The sequence below is a fragment of the Haplochromis burtoni genome, unplaced genomic scaffold (assembly GCF_018398535.1).
Source record: "Haplochromis burtoni strain Fernald_Lab_line unplaced genomic scaffold, NCSU_Asbu1 Contig_659, whole genome shotgun sequence".
NCBI classification, from domain to species: domain Eukaryota; kingdom Metazoa; phylum Chordata; class Actinopteri; order Cichliformes; family Cichlidae; genus Haplochromis; species Haplochromis burtoni.
The window spans coordinates 25,752-45,692 of record NW_024583020.1 but is presented as its reverse complement, the minus strand read 5'-3'; the positions used below and the strand labels follow the sequence as shown (position 1 = coordinate 45,692).

The 19,941-nt window shown below is 38.7% G+C and overlaps 1 protein-coding gene across 1 annotated transcript; it reads left to right on the top strand.

Annotated features, from left to right (window-relative positions):
• Nucleotides 1-593: 593 nt before the first annotated feature.
• On the top strand, nt 594-17,605 carry znf512 (zinc finger protein 512). Its single transcript, XM_005949578.2, has 16 exons — nt 594-886; nt 3,960-4,092; nt 4,597-4,655; nt 4,849-4,907; nt 8,382-8,956; nt 9,171-9,260; nt 9,977-10,081; nt 10,485-10,609; nt 11,020-11,106; nt 11,197-11,295; nt 11,397-11,564; nt 11,759-11,956; nt 12,033-12,134; nt 12,780-12,842; nt 13,234-13,332; nt 13,652-17,605. The coding sequence occupies exons 2-16, from the start codon at nt 3,993-3,995 to the stop codon at nt 14,414-14,416; spliced, it is 2,694 nt and encodes an 897-aa protein (XP_005949640.1). The 5' UTR covers nt 594-886; nt 3,960-3,992; the 3' UTR covers nt 14,417-17,605.
• Nucleotides 17,606-19,941: the final 2,336 nt, after the last annotated feature.

Below are 19,941 nucleotides of genomic sequence, written 5' to 3'. Positions count from 1 at the left end.
AAAACCTTGGATATGAACGAAATGGCTATTACGTTGCCAGAAAATAACAAGTAAAAATGTAAAGTTTTTAAGTAAGCTACCTGAATTAAACCTATTATTATTATTGTTATTTTAATTGAAATCGAATCATCTTGTGAGTCACAAAAAGCTAATGGGATTACACTTTCAAGAGTTGCTTACCTAATGTTAGGTGCTTAGTTAAAATTAATCAAAAATACTCAATTTAATAAACTCAAATAAGAGGAACATGTCACAGATTTTCAAAGTGTTCAATTTAGTAGAATTTGAACATTCAATCAATCTTTCAAAAGTGCCATATTATACAAGTAAAAAGTAATAATACGGAGGAGGGGAGTTCTACGAATTAGGAAGAGAAAAAAAGTATCAGTAGTCTCCTTCTCTCCATTTTCAGTTTGGAACATTACTCCCAATTCTTCATGCAACATTTTAAAAACCATTTACTAAGTGCTTTTCCACTTGATAACAGGTTCATAATCAGAGACTATGTGGTAACGGCTTTGTATTATTCCGAGGCGTACTATTGATTCAGATTCCACAGCTGAAGCGCTGAAATTGCGGTGTTTCCCACGGCCCCTGAAGGCAGCGGCAGATGCGGGTCTTATTTGTTCTCTCCAGCAGGAGGGCGTTCCGCTGAAGAACATACGAACACACTGTGGTGAATTATGCCGGCGTACGTGCGCACTGATTCATATTTAGATGCTGCCACAGCTTAGCTGTTATCCCAGGGTCTGTGTTTTTGAACCCCGGGCCTTCCTTGATGTTAGCCTTCCTGGTGGTAACACTGCCGGGGGAAAGGCGACAGAGGAGGCCAGGCCCGAAGACATGGAGGCTAGCCGTCCTTGCAGAGGGAGTGAGCTGTAGGACGGTAGGCGCTCTCTCTGTCTCTCTCTCTTGCATTTCTTCCTCCGCTAAGAAACAATGAAAGGCAGACAGGACAGGTTATAGTACCTCTGCTTAGAGGGAGGGGAGCTTGAAACCTTTCTACCACCAGTTCTCCTTCAGTTTCAGCTTTCGGATGTTTTTTTCTGCCCGTCGTCGTGAAAAAGCCAATTTTTGAGTTTTTTCCTTATCCACACAGACAATGATGGTGGTGGCTGCAAGTCTTTTTGGCTCAGTCCGGGAATGGCTGGTCTCAGAGGTTTACTGGACCGAGAAAAACATCACACACTTGACGTTTTAACAGTTTTCTGGCTTTATTTCATATCACAGTTTCTGGCATCCAGTGTCCTCAAACGTGACACATAAATATTTAAGCACTATACAAATAACATTCAGGATGAACACACGCACTGTAAACACAACGGGTGCTGAAGCCAGATTCATCAGGTTCTTTAAAAAAAGTCTCCTCTGCATAATTATGATTAATGTAATCACTTCAGTGTGCATTTAAAATAATAATTCAATACTAAGTGTGAATTTTAGTGTTAAAAATATAAAGAGTGCATGATTGAAAGGGGCTAGGAGAGTAAATATTTGGCTAAACGAACCCTAATGGGAGTAAATAGGCTGATATGCATGGCTGCTTATGCAAGACTCATTAAGTTCATGTCAGCAAATATTTGTTTTGTTTACTAGACAAATTTTTAAGAAAAAGGAGACTTAGTTTTGAATGAATGTCTTAAACATAACGTATGATCTCTTTGATTCAGTTAATTATAATAACTGTAATCAGCTTTTTAAATTTAATTCAATTTTATTTATATTGGGCCAAATCACAACAACACTTTTCTCAAGTCAACCTGCATTTGTTTAAAAAATGTAAACAAATGCAGGTATTTGTTTAAAAAATTATTATAAACTAGGCGCACAAATGTTTTAGTTAATCTAAAAAAAAGATTAAAATTAGAATTTGGGAGGAAAAAAGAACATAAAGCTAAAGTAAAGTAAAAATTGTGCAGGACATGCTGGATCTGAGTGAGCTACATGCAGAAGGTACTTTTGTTGTGATATTTGATCTTCACTTCCTAAAAACCGAATTGCAAAAACATTAAATGGAGCACTGAAAGTAACAAATTAAATTAAAACGAAACATTTTTAACACTAATCTAAGCAAACCCTCTTTGGAAACTAAAGAAAACTTACTTAAACGAGAAAATTAAATAAAAATAAGGCAGCACAGTGGTTCAGTGGTTAGTTCTGTTGCCTCACAACAGAAAGGTTTGAATCCACTGTCGGGTATTTCTGTGTGGAGTTTGCCTCTCTGGGTGCTCTGCCTTTCTATCACACTTATAATGCATGTTAGGTTAACTGGTGATTCTGAACTGGCCTCAGGTGTGAGTGATTGTCTGTTTTTTTGTGTTAGCCATGAAACACTGGCAACCTATCCAGGGTGCATCCCGCCTCTTGCAGCTGAATAAGTGATAAGCTCCTGCCTCCGCTACCTTCAATTGGTTAAATAGCAGAAGCTGGATGGAAAGAAAAATTAAATGATTCTAACCCCGTGCCCGTTTGTTTTCATTTTTGTTAAATTCTAGATTACGCTGCTGAGGATAGTTAAGGAAATACTCGATCATAACAATATAATAGAGTCACTGAAGCTTCAGGATATCAGTGTGTCCAGTTAGACCAGTGTGAATCCTTTTACACTCTAACAAAAGCAGAACTAGAGAAAAATCAGTCAGCAGGGATAAAAAGAGAGCATTGGTCTTGCCTTTTTGGGGAATTGTCTCGTTGCCTCTCCGCTGCACCTGCTGACACTTTCATTTGCACCAAACCAGGTGAAATGATTTATGCTTCTTAACTGGACACATTAATATCCCTGAAGTTAAAATGTGTTTGTATTAAACTGTGATGATCCAGCGTTCCCTTAATCCTTTGAGCAGTGTCATTTATCACAGCTTGGTAATAAACCCAGGATGACCTCGTGCCAGCATAGTAATGTTTTTATAAGTTATTGATCCACAATGTCTGCAATAGCTCACAGATGTTATTGGTATTGGAGGATTTGTTAATATAATTCCAGATGTTTGTAAATAATTCATCCGCAGCGATGGATGGATGGATGTTTGTAAATACAAAACTACAAATTCAAGCACATCATCAAATTTGTTTATATTTGAGCAACTCTGGCCAAATTTAAAACATCTGAGTTTCTGAGAATTTCTAAAAGGGGGGTTGGAGGGCCTAGGGCGAGGGGCAGGGTACACCCTGAACAGGTCACCAGTCTTTCACAAGGCTAACACATAGCCACAGACAACCATTTGAACTCACATTCACACCTATGAGCAATTTAGAGTTTCCACTTAATGCATTCCCACTAACTGCATATCTTTTAAATATATATTCTTAAATTAGTTGTTGAATTACACATTTTATTTGGTGCTTTTCTGCAAATGGTCTAATAACCCTAGCAAAATAATTTAATTAGCTGCCTGTCTGAGATGGACTCGGATTCCACAGTCTGCATGTTGCGACGGCACACGGGGCAGTTTTTCATCTCCTTAGATAGATCATCCAACTCACAGCAGATCTCCAAAACACAGCAAAAACTACTGTTGTCAGCTGTGGTAGCCAGTAGAGAGTCTACAGCTAAATGATACTGAAGACATCACAACAGAAAGCTGCCCATAACTGTAGGGGATCACAAAATGGAAAGGGTGGAGTGTAGCTGGTTAATGGTGAAATGGTTAAATGAGCCAACAGATGTACTTGGTTGACCAACCCAACCTACTTTATATGTAACAAGCTGAGGTCATTTAATAAGTAGGGCTCTGTAAATATTTGATCGTGTAATTAATAAGGCCAGTGATCCATTACAGTTCTCCAATCAGTTTAAGGCTGTGTAATTACTTTTGATGTAATTAGAAAGCCAGCATGTAATCCCATCCTGAAACAAATACAATATATCCAAATTAAGGTATTTCAATAACGTGTGCTATTTTGGTAGAGGTATCTGTTTTCTGTTTTATTAGATGTTCTGTTTTTTTCTATGCTGTCAGTGGTGATTTCTGAGCAGAGTTGGCCCTCCTAGTATGGACCCCGGCCACATCGGAGGGGATATGTCACCTTTGTATATGCCAAGAAAGAGGAAGCCTGTTCACTCACTTTCAAAAAGTGGAGTGCAATGTCCAGGTAAAAAAAACACATCACACAGCAGCGTGCATCCATCACTGTGGCCATTTACACTGGTAAAACTTGGTAATTTACTACTACTGGAACTTTAACATTATGCACTCCATACTTTACAGTAATGCCACTGTTTTGCACATGTCTCAACTCTGTATATTTTTATATATTTTATTTATTGTTTACTCTATTTAATTTGTAAAATATGTGTACACACACACACACGTAGAAAAATATTTAGTATACACATCCAGAAATGCATATACTATTATATATTGTACATATATTTATTAGTTTCAGATGTAGCCATTCTTGTATTTTGCTTGTTTACATTATTGTATTTTGCACAACTCTGTTGCTTGTGAAGCTCGCACACAAGAATTTCACTCACATGTGCTGTACCAATGTACCTGCACATGTGATGTGACAATAAAAGTGATTTGATTTGATTTTGATTTGTAATTTCATCTTTTTAATTGTGTCTTTTTTAATACAATTTCACTTTTAAAGCTGCTGTCCAGCGAATGCCAGAAAGAGCCTGTGAAGTAAATACAGTTGGGTACTCAGAGGTAAGAATACACATCTAATGTAAAAACCTACGTCTTTTATTGTTTCTGAGATAGTGTATGTAAGGAGCAGGCAGTCCTGCTAGCATGAACGCTGTGACTGTGTTTCCATTTTCAAGTGTGGTAATAAAAAATCAGTTAACTTCATGCGCACAGCTGGATCTCTGCTTCACAGTTTTCTCATCGACTGTTTTAGGAGGATGAGTCCCAAACTGAAGACGGAGTAAAGATGAAGAGAACTTACAGTAGGAAAAGGTAAGAGGCTGGTTAACCTGGTGATTTTACATTGTACTCTTATATAAGTCATTCACAGTAAACAGATCTAAACAAGTACACAGGTTTCAGTAAAATACATCATTGTTGATAAGTGCAATGCCTTTTAAAAATCTCCATACAGCATTCTTTTGTTGAGATTTCCTACATGATAAAAGGTACAGTTAGGATAAACTTCCTAATGAGATGAGGAAATTCAGCGTTTGCACTTGCTGCTTATCCACATGCAGATATTAACCAAATGGCTGGTATAGGTTCAGGTAGAATGAGCTATGGATCATTCAGTTTTGAATATGGCGTTAATTTAAGGCTTCAAAAGCAAAGCACAGGGCAAGGAAGTTCAAGAACAAAAAAGGAAGTCTTTGCTTTGCAAAAAAATTTGTTACACAGAATAAACAGAGTGAAAAACATCTTACAGCAAGAAGTGAAAGGACAGAGTCTGGTACATAGAGAGTGGCAGACACAGTGAAGGAAGGACGCAAGATAAAGGTGGCAGATTAAAGAGCAAGTAATCACTCTGGCAGGAGGAAATACACAAGCTCAGGAAGCGAAGGGTGTGAGAGGATATGTGAGTATAAATGGGAAATGATAAAAGAGAGAAAAAAGAAAGACAAAAAATGACCTGGGTCTTTATTTTTTCTTTGCACTGAAAAACTAAACAAATGGGAACACCCATCATTAATGAGTGATTAATGAAAATAAAATAAGATTAGATCTAAAAGAATCATAAAACCCGGCTCCACTGTTGTGCTCCTTCTTGGTTTTGGCTGTTTAAACTTTGTTTAATTAATTAATTAAATTCAATTTGCTACAGAATTTATGTGCAAAGTGCTTTTTTAAGTGCTGCTCAAAAGCATATATGTTTGTATTATATTAATAAACAAATAGTTCATCATTTATTTAGCTGCATTCTGTTCATATTGTGCAGTATAGCAACTGTATATAAAAGATGAACCTAAATATTGACGCAAAAGGTGAAGTTGCTTGCACCTGTATTCTTTATAATGGCCTGAAGGGGGATCAGATTGGATGTAGCCACTAGGGCTGTGCGATATGACAAAATCGTGACATTAACACGTATATTGTTTCATGTTGTACTCTTCATTTATTTTGTGTTGTTGCAAAAACATAGGGCTATATCGAGTTTTTTAAAAATATCGATATATTTTCATACGAGATATAAGATGTGACAATATTGTTTATATCGATATAGTCTGTTACGTTATAATTATACTTGTGGAGCCGCAAGTTTGCCTCTCTTTCGTCCACTTTTGTCTCTACGCAACGTTACTCGGCCTCGCCTCTCTTTCACTGAACACAACTCCCCCTCCCCCCCATAGCTTCACCTGCAGGCAATGACAAGATGAACACGGCAAATCTCGTTAACGATTTAGCCGAGACCGTGCGTGGGGCTGGACGGCGTCAAGTGTTAGCGAGCTAACCGCTAACACGCTAACGCGCTAACGCTAACGCCTAACATGCAGCCCAGAGGGGCTGCACGGACCTAAAATCCTTTCATTTTCTCAAAAATCGACAGTGCGCCTTATGTATGAATTCTGGTTGTGCTTATTGACCGCGAACCGATTTTATGTGCTACACGGTGCTCAGCAATCTGTCAAAAAATGTTTTAGTACAACTTTGGTAAGCTACGGAGCTGCAGCTTGATGGATTGTCGGAGCATTACGGCTACCGAGGAGCCTCGCGGAGTGATACGTACTGTGCTTCAACGTAATATTACCGTATTGTGTGTGTATAAGGACCATAAATGGCACCTGTTAAGAGACATGGTTACGAAGCGGATTTCAAACTCCAGGCTGTCAGTCACGCAGTAGAAGTTGGGAACAGAGCAGCTGTGAAATCTGTCTTTGTTATTATGCTCAGCGTCTTTTAGTTTACATTTTGACTGCACAATTGTGAGCTTTTTGTTATGCACAAAAACAACATTGTTTTCTTTTATTTATGGAGCATTATTATTTAATAAATGCTATAATTTATTTTTGAGTAAATTTTTCATGTACATCTAGCTGTATGTTAATAAAAGTGCCTGTGTGACATCTGGGACACAGCTTTGACTAAGAACTCTCTTTTTGTTCTTACTTTATGGCTTTAAAAAAATATCGAGATATATATCGTATATCGCCATCCAGCTAAAAAATATCGAGATATGATTTTTTTGGGTCATATCGCCAATGACAATTCACTGTACTTACGATTTCCCTACAAAAACACACTGTTTACTGCAATTTTTCATTGCTTCAGATGACAGTTTGTAGTAGTCACTGAGGCACCACAGAAGGACCAGCCAAAACTAATCGAAGAACTTATTTCATCATAACAAGAAAATCATTGCAAATGAGCTGTGTCAGACACATAAATGATATCTAAGTTATTCTTATTTGTTTTCTTAAATAAGGGGCTACCTCTGTGTCATGGACATGACTCGGTTATGAAAAGCCTGACACGGTGTAGAAAACTGTAATGTGCCGGTTATGAAGCAAACTGGTCGAAAGATTTTACAAATGAGAAGAAAAAAACAAGCTGTCAGGTGCTCAAAATAGACCTCACTCTCAAATGTTACAACAGGTTTTTCCACATGGCACGCTATATAATAAAGACTCACAATATCTATTAATATATAGTAAAGTTATGGTTTCATGTGTTGGTCAAAACACTTGACTCCAGGTACGCAACTCTCAGCCAAAAACAAGTATATTTGCCTCATTTATCATGAGTCCAAAGTATTGCAGGAAATCCAGAACGTAGCATACAACACTGCAACAACAGATACGTGGACGAGTTGAACCATGCATGTCTGTATGAGTTTAACGGTGCACTTTATGAGACTGGACACTCGATGTTTACAGACAGGGTAGTTTCTAATGACCATTAGTACTTTTGATGTAGTGATTACAGAAAATCCACTATATTGTTATATATCTTTATCGGGATAAAAAAATGACTTATATCAGTATTGAGATATAAGATTTTGGTCATATCGAAATCACCATGACATCACACATGAGTTTTGAAATCTGTATTTTGGAATAACTCTGTTGTGTTTTTTGATTAAAAAAGGCCATAAGTAAGTGATGGGCTCATACAAATGTTGGCAAAAACACTTAATTTCTAAGCTACTGCTTGACATAAATCTTATTTCTTTTTCATTTACTCATATAACTGTGTCTCACTTGAGTTATGACCTCAGTTAACATTTTCATTTCTAACTCTTACTTGATGTAATTTCATGTTTATTTTGTAAACTATACACATAATTAGTCAAACAAACAACATAACAGTGTTTGTTTTAGGGCTACCCTTCTTCTTTTCAGTCTCATCTTTTATTTACACCCTCTGACCCACACTACAGTTAAATAATCTGTTCAGGACCAAATGAGGTTCCTGTCTGCATCAGCATTTTAGAAACTTTTAATTTAAGTTTTTTTTTTCTTTTATTAGGTATGAGGACCTCCAGAGTGTTTCCCTGGGAACAGTAGATTACTCGACAACCAGCTGTTCTGTGATGTCATCAGATGGCCTGGCCAATGGGTCAGACCCAGGGTCCATCGGTCCGCCCACTGCAAGGCTCCCTCCAAGACTGGTCGCGAAGGATGTTTGGCCTCAAGGCCCAGAAGCTAGCGGGGAGCAGTCCCAGCCTCATGATCAGAGCTGGAACTCCAGCAGGGAGCAAGGACCTGACGCCTGGGCTCCAGGCAGAGACCGACCCCAGGACCAGGTGTGGAACTCTGGCAGAGACAGAGGGGGACACTCCAGTCAGGACCAGATATGGATTCCAGGCAGGGACAGAACTCAGTGTGGGCCGGATCAGTCCTGGATGACAGGCCGGGAGCGGGGTCCTGATCAGGGCTGGGCAGCTAGCAGAGATCAAGGACAGGATCAGGCCTGGAATGGAGGCAGAGATCCAGGAAGGGACCGGGACTCGTCAGGGCCGGAACAAGGGTGGGGTACTGGCCGAGGCCCAGATCAAACCTGGAACAACACAAACAGGGATAGAGGGAACGTGTGGAGACCTGGTAAAAATGACCATATGGACTGATTTTGTTTTGAACACTGTGAAATGTCGTAAAATAATATGAGCTTCTTTCATGATATCTGCAAGCTACAAGCGAAAACCAGAACCTATAACACATGTGCGAGTGACAGCTTATAAGAGAAGTGCAGGCGATATATGTGCAGAGTAGATGTCATCATTTAGGTTATGATTTTTGATTTTGTCTAATTTTTAAGACTTGAACATGAAAAAGGTCCAGAGGCCAGAGATGGAGCCAAGCCCCGCACCCAATAACTTCACACAGCCACCAGAGGGCAGAGAATCCTGTAAGTTTTCAAGGAGTATGCATTTAATGCAAAACTGAAAACTCTATATGTTACATTTCTATCTCACATATCTGTTTCATGCTGCTTTTTTGTCTTAAACTGAATATTATTTCCATATTAATAATACTTAGGACTGAAGTAACTTTATAAATCAGAACTATAGTTAGACATAAATCAGGAATTTGAAAAGTTGTTTCACAGTTTGTCCCTAACCATTATGGGAAAACAATATGAGGCCGTTTTCTCAAGTGCACCACCTTCCTTTCAGTCTTGGCAGCAGTACTATCAGCCACTAATTTGTTTTGGCAGAGCGTCTGGCACACCATAGCCAATGACTGTTTCACTGTTTGATCAGAGAATCATTACAGAGAAGCATTTTCCCCTCATTGTAACTTATCGTGAGGTTTCTCTAAGAGCCAGGCTTTCTGTAGCAGGAATGCTGTAATCATAATTCAACAACCAACAAGCATTCATGCATTGAAAAGAAGACATTGTATATACTTGTATATATATCTGTGTATCTTTTATCTTTTATTTCTAAAGTAATTTAATATAAAATTCTACATGCTGCTAATGGAGAGATGACAAATTTTGGCAGCAGTCTCTGCATCTAATCAATAAGGAAATTTGACCTTATTAAATAATAATTATGATAAAATAGTATAAAAAGAAAAATAAGCTTGATTGCATCCAGTCATTCAGTGTGACTCTTGCAGGTTCAGATGCTGCCAGTGCTGGTCAGGCCTCAACAGCTCAGCCGAACGAAGACCAGAAACCTTCAATCCTGCCGGCTAAGAAGGAACCTCCTACTTATCCTCCAGGTCAGAGCAGCAGCTGTTTACCACCGGTTTATGTGATTTAATAGAAAGTAATCTTATTACACTATGTTTTATGTGCACTTCTTTGATTGAAACTGTCAATAGGCTTTATCTGACTGCATTTTTCTTGCTTCACACAAGTATGAGTTTTAAAGGGGATTCTGGGGGGGGGGGGTGTATTTTATCTTGATTTAAACTGATTGTAAGAAATTGAAAAAGTTGTTGCTAAAACTTTTATTAAATTTGAATGATTAAAAGTGGGTGCTGAAGATAATCTGTAATTTAATCAAAATATTATTGTATATTAAAATAGGTAAGGAGTAAGCTGCTTCTTTTTGTGATGCTCTGTGCGTCGTGTAAAGTTAAAAAAAAAAGGAAAAGTTGCCTATTTGTTGACATCAACTAGGAAGCCAAGAGGAACGCTGGCAGCTCCAGATCGTTGCCAAAGGAAGAGTCACCTGTCCAAAGTGTAAAAGTGTGAGCAGGAAGACTGTGGAGGGGCTGAAGAAACACATGGAGAACTGCCGACTGGTGAGCCCTTCATGCATAATAGTGATATTAGAGTTTTGGACCATCTAGCAGGAGCCTTCTGCTTTACTGTCTCTCCTGGAAGACTCTAATAATTAGTTATTACTAGTAATGACATTATTTGGAATAATTGGAGTAAATAAATTATGTTTTGTGTGTTTTTTTTATAATTTTTTCCAGGATGTCAATTTTCTATGAAACACATTCTGCACTGAAACCAGTTCACACACTCTTCATATTAGGCATCAAGTTTTAAAAAAATGAATGGGTCTGTAGTGTGGTTTGTGCTTTACATTTGCACTGGGAAAACCTAGTCTGACTAATATTTCCATAACATAAAATCTGCTTGTGTTCTTTCCTGGTGTAAATGTTTACCAAATGAAAAAGTCACTGTGTCACTCTGTTATCTGTAGCAACCTTTTACCTGCCAACACTGTGGGAAACAGCTCAAGTCTTCAACAGGGATGAAGTATCACATCATGGCTGACCACAGCCACTTGGTAAGACTACTCAGAAATAAGCATTTTCAGTCTTAGTTTAGTTTATTATGGTTTTACTGAGTTTGTTGCTACCTTTTCCTGCTTTTGTAGCCTTCAGCTGATGATACCAAGGACCTGGATGATCGTGCTATAAAAGACAAGCTACGTAAAATCCTGAAGAGACTGGGCAAATTAAAATGTTCCAAAGAGGTAAAATTTGCATGTATTGTGCTGTTTTAAGAAAGGAGATTTGATGAAAGATAAAAGATTAAACTGGTGGTGTGAAAAAATGTGGTTTTTTTTCTTTATAGGGTTGTAACGCTGCATTTACCAGCATCATGGGCTACGTGTATCACATGAAAAAGTGTGGAAAGGAGGAGTCCGAGCTGGAGAAAATGCTGCTGAACTGCTCTCACTGCGGGAAGACGTATAAATCCAAGGCTGGTCTGGAGTATCACCTGAAATCAGAGCATGCTCCTGTGAGTCATATATGTCATCGAAGCCACTAAATACTATAAAAATTGTAATTCGTTAATACTCTTCATTCAAATTTAAATTAATAGACAATTAGACAAGATGCCAGCCTTGTTTTGTCACCTGTCCTTTTAATTCGAGTGTCTGTGAAACTCTTTGTGCCTCATCTCCATTAAGTTTATTCTCTTGGTTCATCCAGACCCCACAGAAGACTGAGGAAGATGAGGCACTGAAGGCTCAGAGGGAGGCTAATCCAGAGAGGACGCCCAGCGGCAGGGTGCAGAGAGCCTCGGCCCAGGTGGCCAACTTCCACCTGGCTGAGATTGCCAACAATGAACTGCCCAAAGACTGGCCCAAGAGGAAGTTTCAGTCCGACCTGGTACCAGATGACAAGAAGGTAAGAGAAGATTCACTAAAATTGAGTATGTACTGAACATAAATACGTTTCTTCTTTCTCCTGACGCTCTTTTCAGTTGAAATATGCCCGACCCGGCCTCCCTGCTTTCAGCCAGGAGGTGCTGAGGAAGTGGAAGAATGAGGTGAAGCTGCAGAGGAAAGTCCAGTGCCCCAACCAGGTAGAAAACAACAAGTCTTATTTTTACCTGTTTAAGAGAAATCAGCAGACTTATTTATTTTCTTATCTGAGTAATTGGATCAAGATGTCAAGAACAAGTGTAATTAGCATAACTTTGCCGGTTCGATCCCCAGCTCTGTCTGGCCTGTTCGTTGTGTCCTTGGGCAAGACACTTCACCCTACTGCCTACTGGTGTTTGTTGGCCGATGGAGCGATATGGCTGCCTCGCTTCTGTCAGTCTGCCCCAGGGCAGCTGTGGCTACAACTGTAGCTGCCTCCTCCAGTGTGTGAATGTGAGAGTGAATGAATAGTGGAATTGTAAAGCGCTTTGGATGCCTAGAAAAGCGCTATATAAATGAAATCCATTATTATTATTATTTTTTCAATAACCTGAAATGTTTCTCTTTGTAAATGTATGTTTTTAAAGAGATATATGGAGATATTTTATATTTTATTTTATGTCATATATACACTGTTGCATTGGTGAACATTCATAGTAAACATGGCCGAAGTTTCAAATAGAGAGGTCAGTGTATGTACAAGTAATCCCTGTGGATGTGTATGATGTCAAGGGGAGCAGATGTCCATAACATGGTTAACACAGTATTCAAAGCCCATAATATAACATAATGTGTGTCGTCGTCAGGGTTGCGGTTGCACCTACACGAGTGTGTCTGGACTCAAAGCTCATCTGGGACTCTGCACGAGGGTTTGTCTCTTTTTTTCTTTGTTTAGGAAATAACAAACTTACAAACTTTCTAGGATTAGCAATACATTAAATGACACCAGGTATAATTAAGTTGAAACTCATCAATGTATTAGCATGAAACCCTTCTAATGCTTCATCTGGACCGGCATTTACATCTGCTTTTAGTCAGCTCCTCAATTTTTTGGGATGATTCCTGTAAATTAAAGAATGAAGTTTGTAAAAGCTGCTTTGAACAGAATTTTGAAAATGTGTGTATTTGTAAAATTATTCAGTCAGTTACTCAGACCATTAAGTGAAATATAAAAGTCAGTGCACTATGCGCAGTTAATACTTTATTTGCATTAAATTCTTATAATCTTTTCAAGGCTGCTTTTTCCTGATCTGATTCCAGGGCGACTTTGAGGCCGGTAAATACAGATGTCTGATCTGCAATAAAGAGTTTAACTCTGAAAGTGGAGTGAAATACCACATCAACTCTGTCCATTCACAGGTAATGAAAAGTTCACAAGTTTCTGGCTTGAGCCTTTTTTCTGTAACTATATGTAGATGACATTGCCATGAATGCATATACTCTATATCAGGGGTTGGATATGAGCAGCTCCATAGTGTAGTTGTTTAAACTCATCAGGAAAGTTTTTACTAAAGTCATGAATAAAGTGATGTCTCAGACTTACAACAGCAGAATCAGATTTCTTTTTGCAAACAGACGAGCTGCCCCCTTCTGGCCTATAATGCAATAAATAATAAATAATGTAAGTTTAGTGTATGTTATATAATAGCACCCCTTCGTGCTGCATGTATCTCAACAGGATTGGTTTGTGACGAACAAAAAAGCCTCCAAGAAGTTTGAGAAGTTCCTTAAAAACCAGCCCAAAGAGGTCGTCCGTAATGTGGATAAGCAGACTGTTGATCAGTACCACCATCATCACCTGCAGCATCATCCTCATCATCATCAGCAGCAGCACCATCAACAACACTCACATCACCACCATCAGCAGCAGCAGCACCACCAGCTCCAGCACCAGCCTCTGCAGCACCCACTTCAGCCGCTGCATCACCTCCAACACCAAACTCAGTACCTCCATCCAGAGAGGCAGAACCTTCCTCCACAAGTGGACCCCCAGCCCCAACAGCCGATGCTCCAGTACACCAGTTTGGAGCCTCCTCCGGGGCCAGTGTGGGTCGATATGGACCACAGAGGAGCCGTGCTGGGGCCGGAGCAGGCCCCGATCGAAATGGAAATGGCTGACAAACCTGAGGAGGACAGTGGTGGGATGGTGAAGGATACAAGGAGAGGGAAGGAGGAAAAAGGAGTAGATGTAGGGGAGAGGGGGAAGGCTGATAGGAAGCAGAAGGATTGCTTCACTTTCGGCGGTAGCAGCAGAGGCGGAGGTTGTGGGCGCAGCAGCAGCAGTAGCAGTAGCAGCAGCAATACCGGCAGCTCATCGAGCGAATCGGAGGTCGAGCAGCAGGAGCGGCAGAGACAGATTGACCAGTGGAGCCTGAAACGACCGGGCATCATGGGCCTTTCGCTGAGGCTGGAAAGCGACAGAGAAACATTTAAAAAGACCTAAAAAAACACACTTTCCTTCACATTTCAAATGTCTGCAGCTGATTTGAATGGAAGTAGAGAAAAAACGGTGAAGCGAGAAAAACGTCTGCATAAGTTTTCCACAAGACAAACCTGTGAGACGGCAGCTGAGACAATTAAATCCACTAACCTTTCGGAAGTGACGGTGGATGCCTTGAAGACAAGCTCTCAAGCTGTGAGCGTGGAAAGCTCAGACTGCTCGTGTCCAGAGGCTGTTTCTGTCTTGAAATGGTTGTCGTTGTATAACCTTGAGAAATGTAGTTTATCGTGTTTATCTGTAACAGATTGTTTCCACCAACTTTAATTGTCTTATTGTTTTAAAAGGTTTCATAAAACTCTTCTTGTCTTTCATGTTTTGATTTAAATGGTAAATGGCCTGTATTTGTATCGCGCTTTACTCAGTCCCTATGGACCCCAAAGCGCTTTACACTACATTCAGTCATCCATCCATTCACACACACATTCACACACTGGTGATGGCTACATTGTAGCCACAGCTGCCCTGGGGCGCACTGACAGAGGTTAACCTGAACAGAGACTGCCAGGTGGAGTGTTTACTTGTACTTGTCTAGTCACACTCTCTGAAGACATTCTGTGCCTCTCGAGTATGATTAGTATGACTTCATACTACTCATCACTTTTAATTATGACTGATCACCATCCTTGGTGAAGTAATGTTGGAAATGACAGGATCACTGTTCACTGGCTTGGATTCTTCTGTCTGTCTGATGTTGTTTTCATTTCAGATTTTTTTTATATAATTTTGTATTTAGTTGCCATTCTTAAGTGAAACCTGCTGCCAGTTTACAGACTTTTGGGCATGTACATGTGACATATAAGTAGCATTGAAGCAAATCTAATGTAAAAGGAAAGAAATGAAAATAACATTGTATCAACCAACACTTTATTTCCTAAAGTGTACTGGAAACATCAGTACTGTTCTTATTAAGTGCAAAACAGCTTAGGCAAGTAATCGTGTCCATTGTATGACTGCAACTCATATCCATCAGTTACAGAATATAATGAGCAGTCTGAAACCACGTATCACCAACACAGCTGGAAATTCCCTCCTAAACTGAATCTCTTGATCCTGATAATGTTCTGATAATTTCTTGAGAACTTGAAGGCCATATTAAACATTTATTTTCTTATTTTTCTTTTGATATTAGTGAATATATGGCACAAAACGTCCAGTTTTTCGCTATAATCACTTCTAAACCTCTGGTAAAGATTTCATGCGCATAAAATCAGTAACATTTTCCTTAATCCTGTGAACAAACTGACAAATTAACCAAGCACACAGCCTCCTTAGTGGAGGTAGCTACAGGATGTACCCCCGGTTAATTAAAGCTCTGTTCGTGTAGGATTATTTGCTGTAACCTGTGAAGTCGGAAACCTTAGAAAATTTGTTATGTACCAAGAAACAGAAACAAACATAGTTTAATTTGTTTGCGTAGAAATTAACCCGTGAGTGACATGACGTGATTTTTTGTTCTTTTATTTTTGTTGAAATGTAAGAATCCTTTATTTGCCAAAATCTGGTTCAGCGTCAGCAGTTAAAAATAATCTTAACTCAAGTTATGCGTGTGTTGCTTTATTGGCTTTATTAGATAAGTGCAGTGAAGAGTGACAGGAAAGTGGAGGGAGAGAAAGAGGTCGGATTGAAACCTGGGCTGGCCGCTCCCAGCAACACAGTGTATGGTCACCTATACCAAAAAAAAAGAAAAACATCAGTAAATGTTAAAAACAACTATTTTGTCTCTTCTTTATTTCACATTTTTATGTCACATTTGATTATGTTGTGCAGACCTTCAGTCAGAGTGCATGCATCCTCCCAGCTCTCCTCCACTGACATAAATGCAGCTGACTGGGGTGTGATGAATGGAAGCTAACTGTCATGTAACATGAAGGATATTCACTCTTATTTAACCGACAGCATGTAGCCTAATGTTTACGTACTCTGTGTTTTGTATCTCCTACAGTGGGAAATTGTCACGTCAATCAGTTCTGTGATGTTTTCCTATAAATGTGCATATTTCTTTACAAATTTATTTTGAATGTATAAATGTGTTTAGTTCTTGTTTCTCTCATTTCTTCTGCACTCCCATAGAGCTGGATAAATGAACCATTTAACACAAATTGTCTCTTAATCAGTGAAATTATGTAAAGTGAAAAACACCCATGACTGTATTTACTGTTTGATTTTCTTTAAAGTGCTTTAACTCTCTTTACCCTCCATCAGATGCCTTTAGGATGAATAGTTGGCGTTGTTTAAGTCTCAAATTAGAAAACGCATTATTTTTTTATTTTTATTATTGTTATTCTCTGTTCATTTTAAGTGTTGGTGAACATTTGGTTCTGAGTTGTGTCAGGACCTCTGCATACTTACTTGCAAGTCTCTTTTTTTCATTTTTAGACTGTTAAGACTGAAAAGTCTTTAAAACATGAATTTTACTTTAGTTTTATATCTGTCTTTGTCACTAACCACTGCAGATTTCTTTTGATGGTGTTTGTACGTAAGAGGGAAATAATTATAAGACTTAAGTCGGTAGTTTCTAATCTTTGTGGGTTGTGATCTCATGAAGTGAAGCCAGCATCTACCTTCATGAGAGATTGCGTTTTCTTTGTGGTCACTTTATTAGGTACACCTGTCCAATCTTAATTCGATTCAGTTCAACTCTCTGAATGTAAAGCCTACTTTCTGTCTAAAATATTGAGGGTTTGCTTAATATATGAATTCTTTTGTATTGTAATATGATGGACGAGAACATTTTTATCATGATGAGCTCTATAATAAACACAATAGCACATTTCTGATATTCTTCAACATAATCTACACATGAAAGTAGATTTTTTTAGAGCCGAAATAATTTACAAGATAACTGATACTGACAGCTGCTGGAGCCAAAACAGTAAAACACCTGTGACAAAATAGCTTGAATGAATTAATTTAGCTCAACAAAATAGCCCAATTAAAGAGAAAACAAATGAGCTCAATTTAGCTCAACAGGTAAAATTATTAATATTTCTCCTTCTTTTGGGTGTTCACTTTCGGGGGTTACCACAGCACATCATCCTCCACATTCTTAGCCTCTAGGTCAGGGGTAGGGAGAGAGCCGGTGTCCTGCAGGTTTTAGATCTCACCCTGGGTCACCACACCTGAATCTGAAAATGATTAGTTCATTACCAGGCCTCTGGAGAACTTCAAGACATGTTGAGGAGCTCATTTAGCCATTTAATCAGCAGTGTTGGATCAAGGACAAATTTAAAACCTGCAGGACACCGGCTCTTGAGGCCTGGAGTTCCTTACCCCTGCTTTAGGGTCACACCAACAATCTCCCTGTCCATCCATAAAACTTCTCTGGGTTTTTCTTTTTCCACTTACCTTTCAGCTCCATCATCATCATCCTTTCTCCACGGTCCCTGCTCTACATGTCCAAACCCTCTCAGCATTACCTTTCTAACTTTGTCTCCAAACCTCTCAACCTTTGATGTACTCATTTCTAGTTCTGTCAATCCCCTAAATACAATAAAAGAACAACAATACAGTAGAAAGCTGAAAAGAATTCAGTTAAATAGATCACATTCAGTAACTCAAAATAAAATAAAAGTGACTTCCTAAATGTAGCAAAAAGTGTATACGTACAGCTCGTTTATGATGCTGAAAAGGGTCATTTGGGGGGATTTCATTCAAAACTTTCCAGTAACGCCTTACAAAAGCTTATTACTCCTAAGACACTACTGAGTCACCATGACCTACTGTACTGTAATGCTACTCTGCTACAGGTGCTGCAAACAGTGCTGATAGTGGAGAGGAAACAACTCCTAAACTTACTAAACTCTAAATGACTCTGAACACCTTTATCTGCTTTATGTTCAATAAAAATAAAGTTCTGATATAAAATCATATCAGACAGCAAACCGTATACGTCAGTGTATGTGTTACAGGTTAATACAGGGCAGTAACGTCATTGAACTGGTACATTCATCAGGGTTTACAGAGCTGTTGTTTTGAATTGCTAAAGATTGCACAAAGTTACCTTATCAGTTAAGGTGAGGTGTTGATGCTGTGGTTTCTTCAGAGACCTAAAAGTGTGGCTTACAAAATATTAAGCAAAGATTAGAAGGACTGTGTAAAAAATTAGACAATTTATGTTTTATTATTTCTCCCCCCTTTTTTATGGCAGTCATATTTATAATAAACTTTGTTTTCACCCTGCATGCACTTTGGCATGTTTCACAGCACAAATGAAAGCAGACTTGCATCAGCCTTTTCTATTTGACTAAACATTTGACCTATTTAATAACTGAAGCTCTGCATTTTATGGGATAACACTTCTTCCTGCTGTCTTCCTGTCCTTATATTGTAGACCAGCATCTGTTAATGCTGGAGCACAACTCTGACATCTAGTGTGAGTTTTTATTCTAATTGTTTCTGTTCCATTCAACTGGAAACAAGTAGTGAGAGGCGCTCAAGATTTCCATTTGATATTAGTAATGTAAACATGATTTGATCTCAACCTCCTGTTAAGTGATTGATTTCTAAGAGGTTTCAGTTCAATGGTCATACTAGAAGTAATGCTGGGAGCAGAAGTAGTTTATTGTTGTTGAAGTGTTTTTAATGAACTGACAAATGATAATGATGAAAACTGATATCTTGTGACTCAACTTTTAACCCTCTTCAAAAAAAAAACACAACAGTTCGATATCCTGTATTGTCCAGGCCAGATTTAAATAAAGGTTCAGTCCGTTAGTAGCCATATAACATCTGTAAACAGACCAAGTGACTGATTTTTTTAATTTTATGAGACATGATTTTTATTCAAGTGACAACATTTATTCAACAATTAACACCACATTGTTTTTTTTATTAGAAGTTATGTGCTGCTGTTGCATAGTACTGGCAGTGTTATAAGAACAGATAATAAAGATTTATTCATGCTCATTCTGTGTCTTAATAATACTGAGTGGAGGCTGGCATAAAGAGTGATAGGTAAAGGATTAACCCCACTGCATTCCCCAGTAGAAATGCCTGTCTTAATTCATATCTTTTAAATCATGGCTCTTCTTTCTTGACTGCAGCAGTGGTATTCACATCTCAAATCATCTCATATTATTGCTCCATCGTTGAAACTTTAACCCGACAAATTTGGGGTTGGCTCTTCCTTGACATCTTATTTGAACTGTGGCTGTGCATCAGGCAGGTTTGAGGAGTCCCAGTCAACAGATATACAGGTCCATTTTCTTTACTAAATGTACCTGTTGTTTACATGTTTGAAATAAATTAACAAACAACAAAGTTAATGTCATTAACCAATTAGGACCAGAATAAAACACAGTGGACCTCTAGACGTCATTGTCTCCAAGGCCAAAACAACAACAAAAAAAAAAAACAACTGAGGCCACACTGTCTATACAAAAAACAAAAACTACAACTACAATGGCTGAGCTCCCCGTCTGACCACAAAACAGGGGAAAAACCGCTGAAACAAAAATGGCAGAGAGCCC